The sequence below is a fragment of the Mauremys mutica genome, chromosome 1 (assembly GCF_020497125.1).
Source record: "Mauremys mutica isolate MM-2020 ecotype Southern chromosome 1, ASM2049712v1, whole genome shotgun sequence".
In the NCBI taxonomy this organism is placed as follows: Eukaryota; Metazoa; Chordata; order Testudines; family Geoemydidae; genus Mauremys; species Mauremys mutica.
In genome coordinates, this window is record NC_059072.1 from 304,418,275 (window position 1) to 304,441,648 (window position 23,374).

The 23,374-nt window shown below is 42.3% G+C and overlaps 1 protein-coding gene across 1 annotated transcript in view; it reads right to left on the reverse strand.

Moving 5' to 3' along the window:
* Nucleotides 1–22,510: 22,510 nt before the first annotated feature.
* SIAH3 (siah E3 ubiquitin protein ligase family member 3) overlaps nucleotides 22,511–23,374 on the reverse strand; it is a 73,437-nt gene continuing 72,573 nt past the window's right edge. Inside the window, exon 2 of the mRNA XM_045000724.1 lies at nucleotides 22,511–23,154. Within this exon, the coding sequence (XP_044856659.1) occupies nucleotides 22,561–23,154 (594 nt within the window). The 3' untranslated portion in view covers nucleotides 22,511–22,560. The remainder of the gene's footprint in view (nucleotides 23,155–23,374) is intronic.

Below are 23,374 nucleotides of genomic sequence, written 5' to 3' on the forward strand. Positions count from 1 at the left end.
AAATACCTTCATTCATCCATCCTTTCAAGATGTGTAGGTGCATCCTGTAAACAAATACAGTAATCCAGGAACACAAAGGAAGCCTGCTCTATTATTCAAATTATTATGCAATCAGTAATGTTCACTTTCTTATATCTTTCTAAATAGTGTGAGAGAAAAAGCAATATCCATGTGTTCTGTCTCCTGGGAGGAGATGGAAATTTAACATGTAACCTAAGAGGAAGACAGAGTTATCGATGCTGAGACCCCATCTAATCTTCACTTTGCACAGAGGGATTAGGGTTAGAGTTATGGATTTGCAGTTTTAATCAGAAGAGCCAAAGGAAATTTCATCATCTATTTTGGATTATTCTGGCCACTCCATGTACCCCCATTCCTCAGGATAATGATGAGCATTTGATTGAATCCCATCTCACTGATACCTCCAGGCTTTTATGACTTTATGAAAATTTGTAGTAATTTCAGCTGCTGTCTCTCAGCTCAGAACATAATAAAGTTTCCCCTCATAATTTTCCAGAAGATTTGGGAATTTAATTAAGGAACATTTTCTATGGACCATTGGGACAGCTGTTCCCATCTAATCTGATCCAAATAATAAAGATTGCACGCCTGGTTCAATTCCTGTTCTGAGTGACCAGCAAATGTCATGGAATGATCTTGTCCTAGACACTACAGTATCAAAGAAATTTCAGTCCATCTGGTCCAAGGATGAAAGTCTAGTTGGGATTTCCTCTGAACCTCGTTTTCACTCAGCCTCCCAAGAACTCAGTGTGACTCCAGCCTTCATCACTCAGGTATCTTTATTTGGTATATGGCAGTGCTACAGAGTTGATCAGACTCAAATGCAGTGGAGACGGCTGCAGGGTACATCTCAGCTCCAAAGTTACACTAAACATCTCATTGCTTTTACTATACATTGCATCACACATTTTTGGCTTGGCTTGGTTACTTTGCAGGAACTAATCCCATGCAGCAAGCATTGTCCATGCACTGTCCATGTTTCTACTTCCTCTTTACCTCATTTCTACATTCCTAACATATTTTGTTCCTTGTTATCTAGTTCATAGTAAATAGTTCCCTGCGTGTTCTCCTTCTTGTCTTAGTTGGCTCAGACATTCTGTCTTCTTAACCTACTGACCTATTTACTTATCTTATTTAGCACAAACTTTCTGTTTTCAACCTGATGATTCATTTACATCCCTAATTCTATCTTCCAGAAAATGAGGCCTCCCTCCATGTGTTAATTACTCATGTCGGGCCAGGCCTCAGCTCCAAGCCTGAACAAGTTCCCACTGAAACCAGCTGTCCTCATATAACAGCAGAAGCCAGTTTCTAGCTATAAAACCCCCATAAGCCTGGAGCATCACAAAATATGTGCTGCTCCAATCCTGCCCCACTCTGATTAAAGAGGAAAGGGAGGTAGATCATAAAGCAGAAACATATTTTAGTAATTTCTGTTGCCCTTTATTTTGCTTTATAACAGAGTACTCCCAGTCACCTCAGTGAGAATTGTGCATGCTCACCACTTCGCAGGATCAAACCTCAAAAGGTGGACTTACCATTCATTTCTTAGGCCTGGATCCTACAATTTACAATGTGTGGTCAGTCCCCATGTCGATGAGGCTCTGTGCACATGCAGGCTGCACCCAAATGTTGTACATTTGAGAATCAGGGCCTTTGATTATAATCTGTTTGGAACAACAGCATCATCATACATGCATGGTCTACTGGGGACTGTTGCACCAGCAAGAGTGACCATGGTTAATGGTGTTGCCACAGGCATTGTGCAATTAAGGTCCCAGATCTAGCTCAATCCCTCAACTCCACGAATCTCTGGGCTGACCTTGTGGGAGGTAGGGGTCAAGGCGTGAACCCCTTCACGCATCGATGGAGGGTTTGAGAGCACAATATGCTGGTGTGTCTTGTCCATCCTGGCAACACGGCCGAAGAGCCTGCAATGCTGCTTTTGAATACAGTGTGCAACTGAAAGAAAGACACATCTCTGCAAGACTGTGACATATCTTACAAAGTCAAACTACTTTGTGCTCAGGATTTGGTGCTGACAGCACATATGGAATGTCTCTAGCTGCTCCAAGCCTGCCTATAAGAGAGTCCAGGTTTCTGATCCTTATAGCAATACAGGTAGTACACAGGTTTGATAGAGCCTGAACTTTGTCCCAGCACAAAGACATTTTTGCATCCATTCGCAAGACATGGACTTCATGCAGGAGGTGGTGAGACCTGTTCATCGAAGAATGTCTGGTTTGCTGTGACCACTTTAACAGTGCTTGCAGCCTAGGTAGATGAAATGGTCAGTGCTCTTCATGGTACATGATCCCACTTGCAGTGAACATTCTGGTGCCCCAGCTCTGAGGTTTTGGACCTTGGACTTCTGCCATGAGACATTCCACCCCAGTGTCCTGGAGACCTTGGAGAGTGGGGCTGAATTTCTCTAATTTCTTCACAAACAGGGCAGCATCATCAGTGTAGTATTGTTTGGAAAACACTTGTTCACCAATCTTGATTCCAATGTGTGGAGCGACAAGTCCTAATATCCAGTTGATAGCTTGACAGAATAGTGTCAAGGCCAGAATGCTTCCCTGATACACACCTGAGGTTATGTAGAAATGCATCAAAAGCTGTGACCTAACACAAAGGGACTGTGTTTTCCTATGTGTTTGTACTGCACCTAACACTGTGGGGCACTTAGCCTGAGGATAGCCCCTGGGAGCTACTGTAGTATATGCATTGTTGCCCCTTTGCTGAGCAGTAGCAGATTTCGGAACCAGGCAGATTCCTATTAGGATGGTTTGACATGATTTGTTCTTGACAAATCCATGCTGACTGTTACTTATCACCTTATTATATTCTAGGTCTTTGCAAATTGATTGCCTGATTATTTGCTCCATTATCTTTCCAGGGACTGAAGTTAAGCTGACTGATCTATAATTCCCTGGGTTGTCCTTATTCCCCTTTTTATAGATTGGCCCTATATTTGCCATTTTCCAGTCCTCTGGAATTTCTCCCTTCTTCCATGACTTTTCAAAGATAATCACTAATGGCTCAGATATCTCCTCAGCCAGTTCCTTGAGTGTTCTAGGATGTATTCCATCAGGCAACTTGATGTGCAATCCATTAACACCTTTTGCCTAAACAATATTAAATAATAATACGTAATGAGATTGCAAAATCAAAAAGGTCCAAAGCTATACAGAAAAGCAAACTCTCAGCACCCTGGATCCTGACCAACAGCCCAGATTTCAGTCCCTCCACACTCCATACACAGAATGGACATAGGAGACAAAACTATTCGTTCACCTCTAGTGGTCCTGTTAGTCTGTCTGTGTAATCCCTACTTCCCATGGAAAAAATCCCTGTGCCAGATCTCTGGAAAGAAGAGGTGGGGGTGTGAAAGGAAGAGGCCATAGCATCCACATTTAGGGGTTTCAAGTAAAGAGGGAGTAAAGACCTCAGGATTTAGTTATTTATATTGATTGTACACATTGAATACTGCATAACCCCAGCCAGTGAATGTTAGGGACCAGATTCATTGGCTGCTTTGCAGCACTAGAAGAATTCACAGCAGCCTGAGAGCAGTGGGTGTCTCTGGGCCCTAAAATGTTAGCATTATACTTTCTCAAAGAAAACAGAATTCACTAGACATCCTTGCAACTGTGCAATTGCTTTTGCTTAATCTCACTCATGTTTGTGACCCTGGATGAAAGGCGATAAGTCACCTTTTTCCAATTTCTCTGCTATTGTTTGGTATAGGACTGAATCACATTCAGTTAAAGCTGTTTTTATAATAAATCTTGAATCAAATTGAGTTTAAATTCAGTCTCTTTGCCTGTAATTCAGTTTTCATTGATGCAGTAAGTTGGTAGAATGGATGTATTCTGAACTTTACTGTATTTGTTAATGAGAACAAGGAAATGCCATTGGAGGAGCATTTCTACCATTGTATTTTAAATCCAGAGACATTTTAATTTCTTACTACTTTTCATTAGCCTGACAGCTTCAAAAGTCAGAGACCAAATGGACAGACACAGGAAGAGGGGATTTATCATTCCTTTGAAAAGAAACCCACTCATTTCCTTCTGAATACATTTTGTTTTTGTCTGTAGCTACGGAAAAACCACTTCTTCCCTCTTTTACAGATGTCTGAAGCCTCCCCTATTACCTTGTCGCTACCAGAAAATAGGATTTCTCACCTACAGATGGCTAGGAGGGAGGAGGGTGGCCGTGAACATTAGGTTGAAATTACTTGTCAAGTTTGATCAATTCGTAGAAAGACAAAATCCCTTTTGAAAAGGCATGGTTGATTTTTGAAGATTAGCAGTGTTGTCCTTCCAGCTCCATTGTCTGACTAAATTATACAAGGATGCAGTTTATTACATAAATGAAAAATGCATTTGCATGTAGATGGTACATAAATTATTTCATTCTGCTCAGGACAGGGCAATAAACACTTTCCCCCTCCACACATCCACTCCAATCTCGACTTATGAGATATTTTGGTTTGGTTTTTTTTCTCTTTTCCCTTTTATTGCTTTGTATGTATTATTATTTGACAAGGCACTAGGGAAGGACTACATGAATCTATTAAAGATAACAAAGCTCCATTATGACCTGAAACTCAGGAAAGGAGGCAAATAAATCTTTTGTAATGTGGAATAGTTGGTCTCCAGTTCTTAGGGCAACGAAAACAAAACAAAAAAAAGTTGATCTCAAAGCGAACACAAATCTGATTCCTGCTGCTGTTGCAGTGCTTTCTTTTTACAGTTTAGTCATGGCATGATCTGATGCATTAATTACCATTTGTGTGGCTCTGTTTATGGGAGCATTAGCAGACAATACCTGATTCATTACATCCTTGAGCAGTATTTCCAGGGCACAAGTACGTGTGTGAGAACTATGGTTTGTTGTATACTTTAAGGTCTATAGCTAGAGGCTGCTAATAAAAAAAAAAAAATTGGGTTTCCGGGAAACTGGGTGGGCGGAAGCCCGCCCAATGCTAAAGGATCCCCCCCCAGCCTAAGGGGAGGACATACAGGACCTCAGAAACCCACTAATTTCGGGGGACAACTAATAAAAGAACAGGGACAGGAGTGCGGTCAAAAGGTCATAAGAAAGGAGCCTGACGGGGACACCGAGCAGAGGTAGTTGGCTTTCTTTTAAAGGAGAAAAGCTACAAAATGTAGCCTTTTTGTTTAGAGCGGAGAGAAAAATCTTGATTGCAGACACTGACATCTATAATTTATAGCTAAGGTTGAGCCAGTCCTATTCCAGTAGAACCCACCCATTTCATCATTGTCATTGGAAAGGCCCCATCCTGTACCACTGAAGCCAATGGGAGTTTTGCCACTGACTTCGATGTAAATGGGATCTGGTGCAAACTTCTCTCCTGGCTGAAATATACCTTACAAGACCTCAGCCAAGAAGACCATTTTTATTTTAATTTATTTTTTTATATATCTGCTAAAACGGTGGGCCAGAGCCAGTTGCACAAGCCCCTAACTTTAGTAATCCTAGCTTGCAAATGTCAGCCCATAACATCTCAGAGCTTGTCTACACTGAAAACTTACCTACAGCCCTCACAGATGTGAAAAACCCCACATCCTTGACAGACATAGCTATGCTGACTTAACTGCCGGTATAGACAGTGCTAGGTCAAAGGGTGGATTACCCTATAGAAATGGGAGAACCCCCATAATGTACACATAGCCTCAGTATCCACATCTGTAAAATGGAGATAACAAAACCTACCTCACAGGTTTTTGAGGATTAATTGGGTGGGAAAACTGCCTTGGGGATTTGGCCATCTCATTCCCATTCATTTTGAATGAGAAATGGCTGTTCAGAGCTCTAGTCTTTGGCAGTGTTGAAATCTCACCCTTAATATTTATAATCTGCTATCCCAGTATCATTAGCAAACAGACTGGGCCCAGATTCTACTAATCACATTGAAGTAGTAATAATAAAAAAACCTTCCTGTTTGTAGGTACTTTCCTCCCTCCCTTAACATTTTTTTTCCTAAAAACCCCCATCAAGTTGCTGGACACGTTAAACAGTAGAAAAAAAGAAAATGAAACAACCTTTTAAACCGTCACATTTTTTTAAAAAGATGGTTCTAAAAGTGGTCCACACAGCGCCTTTGTAGCTACTTTCATTAGCATTCCTGGTTATTTTTAGCCCATGGTCTCACTGTGCATGCGGAGAGACTGTATTATAGTAAGTGCATGCTGCCTTTTAGTCCCCTGGCAGCATTTCAATCCTCAAAGTACATTTTTAGTACTGTCTCAGCGTTCTATGGCACTACATTTTCATTTGCAAACTGACAATTGCTCCACAGCCATCTGTGTATTAATTAGAGGGGGAAGTGGGGGAAAACCAGTCAACCAACCAACAAAAATCAATTCATTCCTCCCACTTGCCATTACAGGATTGATCAATCCTGCAAGGTGCAACCTTGCTGGACTGGGCCTAAGGTTATGCTAGAAAACCTAAAGCAAGAGCCTTCATGTGAAATCCTTCACCCAGTGCTTCATGGGAGGGTTACACTAACTCCCACCAATGCTGCACAGGGAGTTCACATGGTAACTCCTCCATCAGTGTCAGCTGTTACAGGCATGAATCCCCTTGTTCACTGAGTGGTTAGTTCCCTTAGCATGAAACTCACGTGTAGGCACAAGGAGATAGCAACTTCATGGCTGATGTGTCTGGGGTTCAAGTTTTATGCTTTGTTTTTCCTAGAGATTTGCATCCCTATCAGAGAACTGAGGTTCATCACATTTCTTTACGCACCCCACGTTAGCCTCCATTCCAGTTATGATGCTCCCATTCATCTACCAGGACAGCTCATGAGTTTAACTCTTAACTCCCTTCTTTATGGAACAGAGACCAAAAGGTTCCTGGAGTCCAATAATGCAGCCGACAGACACCCTCTATCATGGTGTATCTTAGATAGTATGGGCAGAAACTGCCTAGTGTGTATGTGCACCACTGCCCTCTATTGGACAGAAGCAGACCTGCTCAACTGTGCATAGACTCATAGACTCATAGACTTTAAGGTCAGAAGGGACCATTATGATCATCTAGTCTGACCCCCTGCACAATGCAGACCACAGAATCTCACCCACCCACTCCTGTAACAAACCTCTAACCTATGTCTGAGTTATTTAAGTCCTCAAATCGTGGTTTAAAGACCTCAAGGTGCAGAGAATCCTCCAGCAAGTGACCCGTGCCCCATGCTGCAGAGGAAGGCAAAAAACCTCCAGGGCCTCTGCCAATCTGCCCTGGAGGAAAATTCCTTCCCAACCCCAAATATGGCGATCAGTTAAACCCTGAGCACGTGGGCAAGACTCACCAGCCAGCACCCAAGAAAGAATTCTCTGTAGTAACTCAGATCCCACCCCATCTAACATCCCATCACAGACCATTGGGCATATTTACCTGCTAATAATCAAAGATGAATTAAATTGCCAAAATTAGGCTATCCCATCATACCATCCTTTCCGTAAACTTATCAAGCTTAGTCTTGAAGACAGATATGTCTTTTGCTCCCACTACTCCCCTTGGAAGCCTGTTCCAGAACTTCACTCCTCTAATGATTAGAAACCTTCGTCTAATTTCAAGTCTAAACTTCCTAGTGTCCAGTTTATATCCATTTGTTCTTGTGTCCACATTGGTACTAAGCTTAAATAATTCCTCTCCCTCCCTGATATTTATCCCTCTGATATATTTATAAAGAGCAATCATATCTCCCCTCAGCCTTCTTTTGATTAGGCTAAACAAGTCAAGCTCTTTGAGTCTCCTTTCATAAGACAGGTTTTCCATTCCTCGGATCATCCTAGTAGCCCTTCTCTGTACCTGTTCCAGTTTGAATTCATCCTTCTTAAACATGGGAGACCAGAACTGCACACAATATTCCGGATGAGGTCTCACCAGTGCCTTGTATAATGGTACTAACACCTCCTTATCTTTACTGGAAATAGCTCGCCTGATGCATCCCAAAACCACATTAGCTTTTTTAACGACCATATCACATTGGCTGCTCATAGTCATCCTGCGATCAACCAATACTCTGAGGTCCTTCTCCTCCTCTGTTACTTCCAACTGACGAGTCCCCAATTTATAACCAAAATTCTTGTTATTAATCCCTAAATGCATGACCTTGCACTTTTCACTATTAAATTTCATCCTATTACTATTACTCCAGTTTACAAGGTCATCCAGATCTTCCTGTACGATACCCCGGTCCTTCTCTGTGTTAGCAATATACCCTATACTGTTAATCATAGAAATCACAGAAATGTAGGGCTCGAAGGGACCTCAAGAGGTCATCAGCTCCAGCCCCCTGCACTGAGGCAGGGCTGAGGAAACCAAGACCATCCCTAACAGGTGTTTGTCTGACCTGTTCTTAAAAACCTCCAATGATGTGGGTTCCATAGCTAACAGAGACTCTGAAGTGATAGAAGACTGTGCTATATAAGTGGGAGGATCTCAGTTCCATCCCTGTTATCACTCTGAAGTCTGGGTAGCCATGCTGTATAGCATAGTGACACCTGTGACGTTCTAGGCAGCCATTAATTTGTTACAATATAGATAGGGCTTTTGTCTTTCAGGGTTTATTAATGTTATGGGGGGGTATTTTTAGCAATTTTTGACTTTTATGTAGATGTCCAAAAATCAGTTTTTTTCAGGTCTGTCTCTTTGTATATACTGTAATGAATTATATCTATAATATATCTATTACTCATTACAGTAGTATATACTGTAATGAGTAATCTCTTTGTAACGTCCCTAGTGCACATTAACATAGTACTGCTTGAAACAGCACTCTGTTAAAGTGCACTAGGTAACCTTTAGTGCATACCAGCAGGATCTACATGGACCAATTATTGTACAACACATTAGTGAACTTCAGAAATCACACCCATATAGTCTGCATTACTGCTCCATGTAGACAAGCCCTTAGATATAATTAACCTTTTCTGGTGTTTTGCTGATGTTTATTGGCTAAACAACCAATTTATTTACTGGTTAAAACAAAAATCAGAAGCCCTGCATATAGAGGTATGGCCTATGAAGTCTAAGGATTCTAGCCGGCCACAGCCCAAGTCAGCTAATACTCTGTGATAGCTTTGTTTTATTTGGTTTTGTTTAATTATGGATTAATTGAACCAACAGACAATTGCTATTTGTCTGCCAAAGAAGCAGACAAAGAAGCAAACATCATGGTTGTGTATGTGTTTATTTTTGATTAAAACCTGTATGTAAATATCTATGTGTACAAATTAGATCTGGCCATCAAACTCTCAGCATGTTGCCTAAGTAACCCTCAGTATCGTAAAGATTGGCACCTCTGTTTTATTGTGTTCTATGGCAATCGATCAGTTCCATCTGCAGTTACTCACATCAATGCGTGCGCTTCATGTACATGTTCAAGGAGAGAATTTGGCCCTTCATGCTCTTTTAGTGCCATTTTCATGAGTATATGTGTGAGCGAATTAAAGGTGTCTCCAGTCCAGAGCAACTACATTTTCTTTCTCTGTTTTGCTGAATTATGTAAAATACCCTGGGTGCATCTCCAAGATAGGTTCTATTAGGATTAAGTAGTAACGACCTGGTAATTCATGTGGTGGCTGGGACTATAGCATGGACCCTGCGTTAAAGAGTGAGCTGAGGCTGCACCACTAAATTATGAATATTCACAGTGCAAATCTGGTCAGTTTTGATCATTCAGGGCTATTCAAGGCAATTTCTATCAGGCATCATGAAAGCAGGAAACAGGTTCTGGGAATAAGAAAGTAAAGAAAAAGATTGAGGTTAAAGTGAATTGACAGGCAATAGGATTAGAACTCCTGCCCAATCCTGATCTTGCAAATAACTAACAGTAGCCTGAAATTAAAGAATTAAACCATGAAGGTTTTCTTGACAACTGATCTGATAGCTCCAGAAGTCTATTCCAGGGGCATTCTCCTATCAGCCCCAGGGAGACAGAAAGAACACCAAGCAAGCCACGATGACCAGCCTCCTTTTCTTTCTTCATAATCGAATGTGGAAAAGCTCTGTAATGCTAAGGAATTGTATTGCCTTTCTCTTTGTTTCCACACACTCAGCCAAAATTAGCATCTGGCTACCAAAGGGCCCAAGCTGCAAAGCTGAGGTCCCTATCTGGAATTTGAAATCCCCTCCACCAAAAGTGGGGAATGTGGTGTTGGATCAGAGGCTTTGGTTCAGCCTGAGAGAGAGCGACAAGGATGAGCCAAAGTTTGGGGGTGTTTGGACCTGGGGTTTGGTTGTATCTATTGTAGTGGTGATGGTGACCCTTTTGTCTTAGATCCAGTTCTGATCGTAAATGAGGGGAAGATTAAAGGTGGGGGACAATGAACCATAAGTCAAGCTCTGCAGCCAGTGCACTGTTGCAATTGTTCTTTCTGTCGTAGTATTTCATTCCCACCATCTCATGATGCAGTGCCCTGTTTGTAAAAATAACCCTCCAATGCAAGCTGGTGTTACAAGGAAAGAATACCAAATAGGGTTTAATGCCATTTTTCATGGCAGATATTGTGAAATGTTTTACAGATACAGATAGAAAGGTTTATTACTGCTCTTACATGTAATACATCATCATAAGGATTTCTAGAAAATTATATACCCCAGTTCAGATTATGCAATTCTCTCTCTGAAATATCATAGCAGCCTGAAAAAAATGTTTTTCACCATACAATACATTAGATTAATACAAAATATTTTAAGATGATAGTAGAAAATTGAACAAATACAAGCATATTCCAGACATTGGTAGAGAGAAAACAGTATGTAAGAATATAAAAAAGGCCATACTGGGTCAGACCAAAGGTCCATCTAGCTCAGAATCCTGTCTTCCAACAATGGCCAATGCCGGTTGCCCCAGAGGGAATGAACAGAACAGGTAATCATCAAGTATCACCCATTTCCAGCTTCTGGCAAACAGAGGCTAGGGACACCATCCCTGCCCATCCTGGCTAATAGCCATTGATGGACCTACCCTCTATGAATTTATCTAGTTCTTTTTTGAACCCTGTTATAGTCTTGGCCTTCACAACATCCTCTGGCAAGGAGTTCCACAGGTTGACTGTGTGTTGTGTGAAGAAATACTTCCTTTTGTTTGTTTTAAACCTGATAGATACAATAAATCTCTAATATTTTCCTATGTCATTTATTCTCCTCAGGATCTGACCCAGAACTTCTAACTCAGGGGTTAAATAAGGCCATACTTAACTATAAGCATGTGCTTAAGTCTATCTCTATTCAGCAACGGGCTTAAGCGCCTGCTTAAATCCCATTAAAGTGCCACTGAAATCAATAATTCTTAAGCATATCTTATGGTGCTTCAGTGCTTTGCTATATAAGGGTCTTTGGCAACATGCCCATTTTTAGGCAGTGTAAAGAGAAAAGGATTCAGGTCCTTAGCTGACTATTTTCCTATGCCATAGCAATAAAGGCATCACTTGGGTTAAGTTTAGAGGTGAGAGCAACAAGGATAATGTCGTGGTGGGCATCTGCTATAGACCACCAGACCAGGAGGATGAGGTAGATGAGGCTTTCTTCAGACAACTCACAGAAGTTTACAGATCATAGGCCTTGGTTCTCATGGGGGACTTCAATCACTCTGACATCTGCTGGGAGAGCAATACAGCAGTGCACAGACAATCCAGGAAGTTTTTGGAGAGTGTTGGGGACAACTTCCTGGTGCAAGTGCTGGAGGAACCAAGTAGAGGCCGTGCTCCTCTTGACCTGCTGCTCACAAACAGGGAAGAATTGGTAGAGGAAATAGAAGTGGGTGGCAATCTGGGCAGCAGTGACCATGAGATGGTCAAGTTCAGGATCCTGACAGAAGGAAGAAAGGAGAGCAGCAGATACAGACCCTGGACTTCAGAAAAGCAGACTTTGACTCCCTCAGGGAACTGATGGGCAGGATCCCCTGGGAGGCTAATATGAGGGGGGGGATGAGTCCAGGAGAGCTGGCTGTATTTGAAAGAAGCCTTATTGAGGGCCAGGAACAAACTATCCCGATGTGCAGAAAGAATAGCAAATATGGCAGGCGACCAACTTGGCTTAACAGAAAAATCTTCAGTGAGCTTAAACACAAAAAGGAAGCTTACAAGAAGTGGAAACTTGGACAGATGGCTAGGGAGGAGTATAAAGATATTGCTCGAGCATGCAGGGGTGTAATCAGAAAGGCCAAAGCACAACTGGAGTTGCAGCTAGCAAGGGATGTAAAGGGTAACAAGAAGGGTTTCTACAGGTATGTTAGCAACAAGAAGTAAGTCAGGGAAAATATTGGACCCTTATTGAATGGAGGAGGCAACCTAGTGACAGATGATGTGGAAGAAACTGAAGTACTCAAGGCTTTTTTTTGTCTCGGTCTTCCCAGACAAGGTCAGCTCAGACTGCTCTACTGAGCAGTCCTCAGTGGTGAAAGAACAGGTTAAGGACTATTTAGAAAAGCTGGACATGCACAATTCCATGGGGCCTGATGCAATTCATCCGAGGGTGCTGAGGGAGTTGGCTGATGAGATTGCAGGGCCATTAGCCATTATCTTTGAAAACTCATGGCAATCGGGGGAGGTCTTGGACAATTGGAAAAAGGCAAATATGGTGTCCATCTTTAAAAAAGGGAAGAAGGAGAATCTGGGGAACAACAGCCTCACCTCAGTCCCCAGAAAAAAACATGGAGCAGGTCCTCAAGGAATCCATTTTGAAGCACTTGGAGGAGAGGAAGATGATCAGGAACAGTCAACATGGATTCACCAAGGGCAAGTCATGCCTGACCAACCTGATTGCCTTCTATGATGAGAAAACTGGATCTGTGGATATGGGGAAAGCGGTGGATGTGATATATCTTGACTTTAGCAAAGCTTTTGATATGGTTTCCCACAGTATTCTTGTCAGCAAGTTAAAAAAGTATGGATTGGATGAATGGACTATAAGGTGGATAGATAGCTGGCTAGATCTTCAGGCTCAATGGGTAGTGATCAATGGCTCAATGTCTAGTTGGCAGCCAGTATTAAGCGGAGTGCCCTAGGGGTCGGTCCTGGGGCTGGTTTTGTTCAACATATTCATTAATGATCTAGATGATGGGATAGATTGCACCCTCAGCAAGTTCATGGATGGCACTAAGCTGAGGGGAGAGGTAGATACGCTGGAGGGTAGGAATAGGGTCAGAGTGACCTAGATATATTGGAGGATTGGGCCAAAAGAAATCTGATAAGGTTCAACAAGGACAAGTGCAGAGTCCTGCACTTAGGACGGAAGAATCACAAGCACTGCTACAGACTAGGGACCCACTGGCTAACCGGAAGTTCTGCAGAAAAGGACCTGGGGATTACAGTGGACAAGAAGCTGGATATGAGTCAGCAGCGTGCCCTTGTTGCCAAGAAGGCTAACAACATATTGGGCTGCATTAGAAGGAGCATTGCCAGCAGATTGAGGGAAGTGATTATTTCCCTTTATTTGACACTGGTGATGCCACATCTGGAGTATGGCACCTAGTTTTATGGCCCCCACTTCAGAAAGGATATGGACAAATTGGAAAGATTCCAGCAGAGGGCAACAAAAATTATTAGGGAGCTGGAACACATGACTTATGAGGAGAGGCTGAGGGAACTGGTCTTATTTAGTCTGCAGAAGAGAAGAGTGAAGGGGGATTTGATAGCAGCCTTCAGCTATCTGAAGGGAGTTTCCAAAGAGGATGGAACTAGGCTGTTCTCCGTGGTGGCAGATGACAGAACAAGGAGTAATGGTCTCAAGTTGCAGTGGGGGAGGTCTAGGTTGGATATTAGAAAAAACTATTTCACTTGGAGGGTGGTGAAGCACTGGAATGGGTTACCTTGAGGTGTTGGAATCTCCATCTGTATTGGTTTTTAAGGCCTGGCTTGACAAATCCCTGGCTGGGATGATTTAGTTGGGGTTGATTCTGCTTTGAGCAGGGGGTTGGACTAGATGACCTCCTGAGGTCTCTTCCAACCCTAATCGTCTATGATTTTATGATTCTTGGAAAGGAAAAAAAATTTAGAGTGCAGAAAATATCTTCATTATGTTTAGTGATGGAAAAACTTCAAAAGATCTGGAGGTCGAACTAAGCATTTGAATTATTATCTGAACCATAAGCAAACTGCAGAATCCTTTGTGCCTGTTTTACAAACCATTCCATTTTGATCCACTACTGCCAACGCCCTTTGCAGATCCAGGCCCAAACGCCCTTTGTTACTGTTATTAAGGCTCTTTTCTTTCTACCTTTGAAGAATTAGGAGAAGGTCCTAGCATACTTCACGGCCACTTTGTAGGTTTTTAGATTGCCACATGCTTTCGAATTCCCTGCACTAGTATGCCCAGTGGGAAATGAGATTGTGTTAAATATATGTTAGCACTCAATGTAGACAAGGGCTGTTTCTACAGCGAAGCCTAGGGTTAACCATGACCAGCTGATTTTAAATCCATCAGTCCTTGTCTACAGCAAGTGGTAACGTGTTTAATATCATGTTAGTTACCATGCGTTATAACACAATGTCATTTCCCATGGTAGACAAACAAAAACCCTTTGAGGCTTCCTCATTACTGGAGATCCATTCCCTTGACATGGGAAGGGCTTTGGCAGCTGAGAGGACACTAGACTGTCCATTTCTTAGAGCAATCGAATCAAGTGGTTTTCAGCCACTGGGAGAAGAAAGGAGGCTGGGAGTGCCTGTCAGGGAGGACCAGTGGGATACTTTTCATAGATAAATTAGAAAAGTTTGGGTTGGCAACTGGGAGAGACTTGGTCTGGGGGCCAGAGTTGCTTGTGATGGAACAATGAGGAGATTGTTTATAGCTGGTAAGGGGTTGTACTAGGGCACCTTGGTATTTTAGGGATGGGGTCCAAAGAGGGTCTTGGGGAGTGGGCCAGGGATTGGATACAGGTGAAATGGGACTGGACATAGGGTCAGAGTGGATGTGGTCACAGAGAGGCGCTAAAGAGGGAACACCTATGCTCAGATTCGAACATGAGACTGATGTTTAGGTTGAGGGAATGGGGAACATTTGGGGCTGGTTCTTCTACAGAGTTAATTCATCTCTAATTATAATATAGAAATGGAAACCTGTTCTGAGCTAGGATTGGGGACCTAATAATTAGAAGATACTTAAAATAAAACTGCTCTGGGATAGGTTAGAACGGCTGAAACACCAGGACGCTTTTCAGATCCCAACCGGCCACAATAAAAATAGAAACAAAATTGATGCCTCAGTGAAGGACTAATAACACTGTCTTTAACTATCAGCAAACAGTAGGGAAACAAGTAATAGACATGTTAGTGGCAATAGAAATGATCACATGTTTCATTCACCACAATGAATTCTGTCTTTTCTGAGAGGAGTTTCGGACAAACATTTATGCAGCTGAGGGGTCAGAAGGCCTGTAGTTATCTACAGGCCAACTGTGAGTAAATGGGAGCCTACAAGATGTTTTTAGGAATCATTCCTTCTTCAGAACAATTAAATATCAGAGCTGGCTCAGTCTGTGAATCTTTCATCAGACACTATCATGCTTTATCATTTAAAGTGAAAGGTGACATTGTAAAAATGACATGGGGTTCCATGTTTATTGACATTCTTCATTAGTCAATTTGCTCAGTTGATGAGTAGTAAAAAGATGATTTGCCTAACTGCCAGCCCTGCAAACTCAAACTGGGATCTGAAAGTCAGGCTGTGGTTGTTCCTGCTTGTGCATTATCACCAGTAATGAAGAATTTGCTTGAAGATGTTGCCTCTCCTGATCTGCACTATAGGAGACTATTGTCCTGCTATGTGACCACAGAACACATTGAAAGTTATAAATAGATAATGGTGTGTGTGCATGCATCTCCTTGGAATACCACATTCTGGAAATGAGGGTGTAAAAAGCCTCTTGCACCTCAAGTGTCAGAGGGGTAGCCGTGTTAGTCTGGATCTGTAAAAGCAGCAAAGAGTCCTGTGGCACCTTATAGACTAACAGACGTATTGGAGCATGAGCTTTTGTGGGTGAATACCCACTTTGTCGGATGCATGTCTTGCATCTCAGTATCTTCATTTCCTCTCTTTCTGCCAGCCTGTGCAGCCACACAACCAAATCTCTCCCTGCCTCAGTTAAGGTTAGGTGATTTGGTTTTTTAGCCTTTTCTGCTAAAATATTTTGCCTTTTATAACGTGTTGTATAGTCCTTAATTTCATTATTAAGGTATACAGTGTTTATGTTTTTAGAGTTCATTATGTTAATCTAATCTGACTTTGTGCATAACATAGGCCACAGAATTTCACCAAGTGATTCCAGCATCAAGCCCATAACATGGTTGAGAAAGAGCATAAATTTAAGAGGTTTAATAGGTGTTCCTCTTATCCCACTATAATGTACATTTCAGACTAACAGCCCCGGTGCTTAAAGTGCTTGGTTAAAGGGCACTTACTCATCTAATGGTTGTGCTTTTATATCCAGGACCAAAGAAAGGCGTCTGAGACTCACACCCATTAATAAAGAAAAGGTTTTGGAGAATCCAAGATGCAAATGGAGCAGTCCCCTGGCATATATCCAGGATTCAAGTTACTTAGAACCAGTGCTTAAATTTTTCTGTGACTATGTCTTCACTGTTATATATGCTCGTTACTTCTTTCGAGTTAACCTAGTTCAATCGAGATTGGCACACCCGAGCTGCTATGTTCACACTGGCACTGCACTCGCTTGTGAGTTGCACTATGACATTTGGGGGCACATTCCAGGGTTTTTTGCACTGCCATAAGCTGAGCGTCTCAATGAATTCTTACTCAGTGAATTGTGAGAGAATTTGTCCGTCCCTTCTGGACACACAGGGGGAATGGTGAAAAGGCACTGGCTAACTAGTGACACTAGGCTGCATCCATTCTGCAGAATGGTCACGTTAGTTGACGAGTTGTGCTAACTCAGGCTGTAGCTTGTATTCTCTAATGGGCCAGTCAAATTGAATTAAAAGTACCATCACACTCGACTTAAGGATTTTTATGTGTGCACAGGACTCAAGATAGGGGTAACACCAAAGTTGTAAGTCAAGTTAACTTGGCACAAGCCCTTCGTCTGTAAACAAGGAATCTGATCTGTCAGGGAAGAAAGGCTCATGGAGGCATGGGTTTGAGGCTCAGGTTCAAGGGCTCCTAAATCTAAGGTTCTGAGTTTTTCAAATCTTTCTCCTTTGAGGTAACCCTAGAATAGAGACCCCCCCAAACTGTTGTCTATGGAGTCTGGATCACTCATGGTGGGCTGGGTGCTTACTGGTGATGCTTGCAGAACATGATGCTGGCTCCCTCGAGTATGTCTACTCCACAATTAGACACCTGTGGCTGGCCTGAGGCCGCTGACTTGGGCTTGTGGGGCTTGGGCTAGGGACTGTTCAATAGTGGTGTAGACGTAAACCCCAGCCCAAGCTCCAATGTCTATAACTCACGTATTACATCAAAATTAATACAACAGCACACAGCTTCCACTGTGTGGCTCTGCAGAAGCAAATACATTCAGAGAACAGTTACTGTGATGTAACGTTTCTTTCTGAAGGTCAGATCATGCCTTTGGATATATGTGTGCATCCCTAATGTCTTCAAATTGTTGCCCTTCTTACATCTGTGGTACTCCATTGTCTTCAATGATAATTGAAGACAGGCTTTTGCCCTAACAACTCTTTCAATGATGCATGTGTGAGAATATGAGAGCCTCTTTCTCCTATCTGAGGTGAGTATGTACTGCTCACTGGATTAAAAGGTAGTGAGAACTTCTGTTTGTGTCTAAAGTAAACAGCTCTGTCTCTGAATACACACAGGCAGCAGATCTCTTGTGTAAGGAGATGTCATTTTTACATAGTCACTTTTGGGAGTAGAACCCACATTAACACATGCTGTCAGATGCCGATGCATGCTCTTATGGTATGTGTGTTGTAGCATGAATGACATGCACAGAAAGGTAACCAGTGCCTCAGTACTGGCCCTCAAGGCTTCACTCCTTAGAGATGATGAGCGAGGCACTCTGCAGTGATATCTATCTTTTTTTTTAAAGCAAATCATTAGAAATTTTATTCCAGAGTTCACATTCTCTCCTGGTTTTGTTGGTTTGTTTATTGCTCTGTGTCTGTTTATATTGGAGGGAATGTAATGTTATGAAGTAATGTTCCAACAGGAAGAAAACTATCCTCCATTTTGCCACCCAGAGCAGGCTCCCCCATTATTCTGAAAGCAAAATGAGTGGCTGATGAGACCTAATTGACTTATAAAGAGTCATCTATATATATGGTGTGGGCTTAATTCTGGATGGGGGGTGGGATGGGCTAAAAGGACTAGTGTCCTCTTACTGAAGACCCTAAGGTAGAATTCTGTTGGTTAGAGCAGGGAAAGGAAGTCAAATTTTCTAATCTGACTGTGGGCAATTCACTTGGCCCAGCCTTACAGGAGTGTCATGAAAATTTACTAGGCTAGGCCCAAGATCTACTCATGTACCTGTGACGCTGCACCCCATAATGCTTTATGGGAATATGACATAACTGGAATATGTTTTGTGCTGCCTGTGCCATGTAACATATCTCTGTAAAAGTTATGGTCTACTGTATCTATTCATCCTATTTGTACACATATATCATTTTGTACTTAAGGTTAAGAATATTGGCTGTGTACTTGCTTAGAAATCAAGCAAGATTTGCGAGGCATTTGGTCAGCTTCTTTAGGAAGGAATTCACAGGGTTAAGTACCCGATCAGGAAGCACTTGGGGAGCAATGGATCTTGGAATGCTCCAATCCACATAAAAAGTCTTCCTGGAGACCATGTGGACAATGGCTTCTCTGAGTCATGCATGGACATGTGACTTGCCCAGGTGACTCCAGAACTCCATCTTGGAGCTGGACTTTGCATAGGAGTGAGGAGGGGGTCTTCACCCACAAGGGCTGTGGCTCAGCAAGACAGGGTGCTGGGGTCCTGAGCTGGCAGGGAAAACAGGAGCAGAGATAGTCCTGGCACATCAGTTGGCAGCTCCCAAGGGGGTTTCTGTGATCCAACCCATCACAATAACCTTCACCATGAAGGCTGATGATAATGGGGGAAAAAACTAATGCTGTTTTTCTCATTTGTCAAAAAAATATTCTCACCCTAGGCAAGTGGGGAAATAGAATTTTACAAGGTGGACTTAGCTCAGCCTCAATTTCCTCATTACTAAAACAAGGATAGTTATCTACCTCTCAGATATGTAAAGCTTAATTCATCAAAGCTTCCAAAGGGCTTTGAGATCCTTGGATGGAATGTATGCTAGAAGCACTGAGTGTTCCAGTATAATATTAGTTCCAAAAGTGAAAAATCCAGGTTCTCATTTGTGAAACCAAGCCCTGGTTGCCTTTCAGCCATGACAGGAGAGGTATAAAAACTTATAGTAAGGCCATTTCAAGGATGCATGCAAACCAAATTTCACTGATTCTATTTGCCAAAATTTTCTAATTTCTGTAGCATTGTTTTCCCACTGAAATAGTCCACTTCACCTTCACTTTGTGGCACAAAGGGTTGGTCATGCATTTTGAACAATGAATCAATTAGAATGCCCTCTATGTCAGGAGATACTATACAAATCTGAAAACATTTGAGTTTTATTTAGCAGATACTCCAAAAGAAGCCATGTAAAGGGAGTCACTTAGATTGACCATGATTAATTTGGGGAGCAGCTATACCTCTAGTGTTCTGCGTTCTGTCATCCCCACCCAGAATAGAAAACTATTTCATTATCAGGTTCATATGCTTTTACCTTAGCATACAAAGGCCTGGGCTGGTTTAAGCTAGTGGAGCTATATATATATATATATATTTAAGTTCAGTAAAAGATCATTTGCCTGAGGAGCTAGAGACTCCAGTTTAAAGCCACAATATGCCAATGATTTATTTATTACTGTTATTTAAGAAAATGTGCAGCAGTTTCCAGTTCTGAATATTTAACTGTGCATAGAAAAATAAGCTGCTCTGAAATTCCTTTTATTTTAGTGCATTAAAATATAACCAGCACATTCCAACCAGAATTCACTTAGAGCAGAGAACTACGCTACAGCTTACACTGTACCACTGTGATCTCATTATTGAGACTGACACTTCCTTTTCAGAAGTCATACTTCATTTCTATCCACTTATGAATGGCAGGCCCGAGCCTGTTGATGAAATCTTGACTTTTCTTTGATTTTCAGTGCCACCAGCTGGGATAAATTCCTAGGTTAAGAGTCAATGAATGTCTGTAGCTCAGTATTATCTTCCTGGTATTCACTCAGAATCAGGAAAAAATTAAAGGCAGGGTTCCACCACCGATTTTTTCGGATGAGGAGAGTGGGGCCTGAGCCAGACTGTTCAGATCTAGACTTTCCCATTGGTAGAGGGGCACTTGGATCTGGAGATTTTGGCATTCTTTTTACTAGGAAACAAGAGGTGTTCTTAACTTGAGTTAGCTGACACATGGTAACTAACATGAGTAAACAGCTAGTGATGACAAGGCAGTTTGTAGTTTTCATGTGACTTAGTAGGTCAAAGTAAACCCTAGGTTCTCCCACTCAACCTAATACATGTGAAAATTACAAACTACCTTGTCTTAACTAACATGAGGTAAAATCTTAGTGAACTCAAGCTAAGAACACATCTTTTCTCAAAGTGAAGATGTACCTTTAGTTTATCCTTCTATAAACAGTGGTCAGACACAAAGTTCAACTCCACATCTGGATCTGAACTTGCCTTAAATTTGGGGATACTCAGATCCAGGGTATTGGAGCTGATTCAGTACCAGAAATGGGTCAGAATCAAGAGCTATCATAGAATAATAGCTCTGTGAAAAACCCACAAATTTTCATGACACTACTCTCACTTGGTTTCCTATGAACATTTTTGAGCAGGGGGATGTATAGAAAAAGGGGGGGAATGTAAAGTTGGAGGAAAAAAAGATTCATATTGCAGGTAGATATTCCAGCTGTCACTTTAAAATCTGTATTAATGAGTGAAAGCCATGAGGCTGAGGGCCAGGAATACAACAGCACAATCACGCTGCAACACTTCTCCTGGAAACTTTTGCAGGCTTTAGATTTCTTTTCTGAAAAATGCCCTTTGAATATTTGAGAAAATAAATGTTAAACAATGAAAGCCCTCATGATAGATTATGGATACCTTGATTTTAGAGACAGATTGGTTTTCCTCTAGCAAGCCAGTCACTCTCGAGAGCGATATGAGAATATAACTTAATTTGGTTCAATATGACGTCCAGCTGGGTGGTGTTATCTGATTTAAAAGGTAGATTTCCAGGCCCTGGATCAGTGAGGAGTGAATACTGTGTAGAGGTAGTGGGTTTTTCTTCAGTGGACAGAGTAATCTAAGGGATGAATGGATCATCAGTGCCTGTTCTGTATAATGAGAGGCCAAAGCATATCCTCTAGGATGTATCTACATTGCAGCTGCCTGCATGCCTTCCAATCCAGGTAGATGGTATGTGCTAGCTCTGCTTGAGCGAACACAATAAAAATAGCAGTGTGGAGCTGCCCTAGTACAAGCCCAGCCAACCCACCGGGTCTGTACTCAGGTGGCTAACACACACCACCACCTGTGCCACAATGTCCACGCTACTACTTCCAGTGTGCTAGCTTGAGCGACCATAGTTTATCCAGGCTGGGGGGCAAGCTCCCAGCTGCAGAGTCGACATGCCCTTAGACTATAAGTTTTTGAGGGAAAGGACTGCCATTTGTTATGTTTTTATAGTGCCTAGCACAATGTGGCCCAACTTGTTCGTGGGCTTTAGTCTCCACCTCATTATCAGTGTTAAATGATCATGGCTGTTGTTGTTGTTAATAAACAATAACTGTGGGATAAATATGATCTGCCATTTGATATTAGGTCTATGATTCCCCCTTGCCTTTAAATAGTGATACTGGCTCCTAGAGGTGGTGGGTCATATGATGCAATGCTCTATGCAGACCATCCGCTGAGGTCTGATGGAGTATTGCATGCTGGAGCTTGCCGTCTTCTCGTGTAGTGCCTTAAAGCTTTGGACAGCTGCAAGTTGCTCCATTTTAAGCAAACTAATTGCAGTCCCCCACTTCCTATGAAGTTGCTAATGAGTGACACCCACAAATGGGCCAAGCAGGAGCCTCTGTCCCAAAGAAAATATTTCACCTTACTACCAGGAACTGAGAGCGTCATTAGTACTTGGTTATTAGGCAGACGCTAAAGGAAAAGTATTTGCATAGTGTAACCAAACCAAGGATTCTACAAGTCACCCTGCTGGGTCTTTCCATGCTGGCAGTCTCTGCTCAAGAGATTCAGTAGCTTATTTTGATGGAGACAACAACTTGATTATCACTGTTAAAATGTGTCATAAAATTGTATTAACAAAACAGCGAATACATTACACAAAGGCCTTAATCATTGGATGTTTACATAATGCCCACTGTGGACAGGTACGAAAGAGCATAAAAGACCTGAGACCCCAAAAAAGTCCATTAGTTCTGGCTTTCTCAAGCTGCTGAAGCACAGAGTTTTCTTCTTTACATTTCTGCTTCAGCAGCATGAACTTTGCTCGCAGTTATTGCAATTCCTATAGCCAGGCTTCCATTATCAGAAAAGAGCTGGGCCAGTGAGGTGTTAAGGACCAGGCAATCGCCGTCTGATATGACAGAGTCAACGCACTCCAGTACCGATCTCGGGGTAGCTTCCCACTTCAGGCGTCTCTGATTCCTGTTGAGCTCGAGCCTGTAGGTGAAGTTATCGGCTTGTGTGGGGGTGCCAATCAACATCATGGTGGCAAAGAACTGGGGGTGGCCTTCGTATTTCTCCTGCTTCCTGAGCACAAGCAAAAAATGGTGGCCCAGGCAAGAATGCATTATTATCCAATCTGTTGGTGCAGGGAGGTGCATGTCTGTGGCCAGGAAAACAATCTCTGCCCCATGAAGGATGTTGATCCGGTGCGTCTGTCTCAGATGTGATACCACCACTTCTACATGGCCTTCCCACTGACAAGAAAACAGAGGGCACATGCAAGGAATCAGTTGCGGGTCGTGCACTGTCTCAGGGGGATGGTGGGACTGAAGGCTGCCTTGCTCTGTGGAGGTCTGACCGACTGCATGCCTGTTTGATACATACTGCAAGAAGAAGAGAAAAAAAACCACGATGAAAGCTGGGGATACCATTCCAGGCACTGACTTGGAACATACTTACAGGGCCTGGGCCTGAGAGGTGCTGAGCACCTGCAAATCCTATTGACATCAATGGAAGCAGAAGGAACTCAGCACCTTTGAGATCAGACATACCCACTGTGAGCAAGATGTGGACTTGTATAGACAACAAAAGGTACCAGCAGCT